Raw genomic sequence first — 2,166 nt, 5'->3', positions numbered from 1 at the left:
TGTGTGTGTGTGTGTGTGTGTGTGAATGTATTGTTTTGTTCCATCTGTACCAGAGGCCTGTACTACAACGCAGCATCAACATGCCCTGGATTTCTTTCAGTTGTAAGGTTAGGCTTCACCTAACCTAACAACCTTGCTCCCGCATAAGCTGTGTCACGACGGTGGTTAACAACTAGTTCAATCAACCCAGAGTTTCCCAATCCAGCGATGCGCGCGTTCACATACAAGAGGCAGTGTGTGCACAGCACAACCAATCGCAATCATCCACCAGAGCCGCATATTTTACATAAGAAGAGAAAACTATAATTCTACATTAATAAGAAGAACACAGACATGGTTTTACAGGCAACACAGTTGCGGTATTTGTGTGTATACATACAGTGTCTGGCATTTCTGATTATTAATTGCTTTTTAGTGTCCATGTGTTTCTCAGAGTGTGACTGTAACATGTATTGATAAAGCTATGAGTTACTGAATGTTCTCATTAAAAAGGTGTGCACATACACTGTTTTGTACAGAGTTGTCTGCAATCTGTGTGTGTAGTTACCCAGCGGTGAGTGCACAGGGCAGTCGACAGACAGGATGTTCTTGTGAACCAGTTCGATGGGACCTGGTCTGTGGGAGATCTTGTCGTTGAGGTCGTCGGCCAGTCGCGCTCGCTTCAGCTGCAGCTGCTTGGCCTGCAGGGACGGCTCTGCAGAAGTCTCTGTGCAGGACACAGCGAAGTCAACATGCATGCATGCAACTTCATTCATCAAGTAGTTTAGATAGATAGATATACTTTACTTTATTGATGCCAAATTAGAAAATTCCTATGTTAAAGCAGCAGGTTAAACAGGCATTGCACACTCCATAAATATAACATATGAGAGAATGCACAATATAAGGTTATACTACACAATGTCTATACTAAACTATTACTTCTAAAGTATAAATTATAAATAAATAATTTATTTTAATGTATAAGATACCATCAGGTATGTGCTTTGTAAACAAAAGATGTATATAGGCATAATCCCATTAAATATGTCGAGCAGATTCATTAGGACTGGTAGTACAGTGAGTGAGTTTTCTGAAGATGATAGATACTGAGTGTTAAGGCTGTTTAATTCTAAGAAATTTCATTTTAACTCAGTCCACATATAAATATAAAATAGGAACTATATCTTAACCTTATCACACAGAATTGGTTCCGTTTTGTTTACTGCATGGTTCCTTTTTAATAAAGTTTTGTGTATTTCACTTGACCTAAACCTTTCATTCTACACTATGGAAATTACTTTGGGAATTTTTGAGAGCCTAAAAATAAAAGTTCTACTTAAAAACTCACCTTCCAGAATGTGCATCCTGACCAGCTCAGAACGCTCGGGACGACACCGGATCTTCCTCTTCAGATAGTCCTCGGTCTGGGGTGTGTAAGAAAAGGGAAGATCACAAGCAAAAGGATGAGAAACAATAAAGAGTGTGGGGAAAGATAAAGACAATGTGAGGGGGACAGGAGAGAGGCAAAATAGCTACAAAAAGTCCTTAAAGTGATGCTGAGCAGATGTTAATCCAGCTCTGTGTCATCTTTCTGTGGGCAGTGTGTTTAGATGAACATTGTTTGACTTCTTTCCGTTGTGCCAGTGCACGGAGCTCAGATAAGCCGAGGTCAGCCAAGATTGTCTTTTGTGCCACGGAAAAAAGACACAAACCGCTCATCTGCCCGCACTGCACAACAAAGAGCTAGATTTAAATCAGTTCTCAAAGGACACTTGTTAATTGATCCCATATATTATGTAGTTGCAGTCTTGTTGTATTGCCAATACTGTGACATCACTCTCATTGAATTTTGTTGTTGATGATGTTTCTGCAGTTGGTGCTTTTTTTCTTTTATTTGTAGAATGTTGAACTATGGTTCTTGTTGCAAATGCTAACTATGATACAACTAAAAACATCCACAAACTAGGTATTGGTTGAATTACTATCCCATGACTTGAATCAGTAATAGAGTACAACAGAATATAAATTATGCAACTTTGTATTTGCTCCAGATGGTAGCAAGAGGTAGATCTGACCTTGGGCAATGTAAAAAACATGCTAATTATGCTGAGTTAGTCTGTGTCACTCCTTACCCAAAGACTGCTACTGCTACTATTACTACTACTACTACTACTACTACTACTA

At 39.2% G+C, this 2,166-nt stretch overlaps 1 protein-coding gene across 8 annotated transcripts in view; it reads right to left on the bottom strand.

Annotated features, from left to right (window-relative positions):
• mrtfab (myocardin related transcription factor Ab) overlaps nt 1–2,166 on the bottom strand; it is a 60,287-nt gene that overhangs the window by 16,036 nt on the left and 42,085 nt on the right. For all 8 annotated transcript variants that reach the window (XM_032502083.1, XM_032502088.1, XM_032502087.1 and 5 more), the window contains 2 exons: nt 1,331–1,406; nt 548–706 (listed from right to left, as the gene is read on the bottom strand). In XM_032502083.1, the coding sequence (XP_032357974.1) occupies nt 548–706; nt 1,331–1,406 (235 nt within the window). The remainder of the gene's footprint in view (nt 1–547; nt 707–1,330; nt 1,407–2,166) is intronic.

Source organism: Etheostoma spectabile, chromosome 21 (genome assembly GCF_008692095.1).
Source record: "Etheostoma spectabile isolate EspeVRDwgs_2016 chromosome 21, UIUC_Espe_1.0, whole genome shotgun sequence".
NCBI lineage: Eukaryota > Metazoa > Chordata > Actinopteri > Perciformes > Percidae > Etheostoma > Etheostoma spectabile.
The sequence above is the reverse complement of the archived record's forward strand: the minus strand, read 5'-3'. Positions and strand labels throughout refer to the sequence as shown.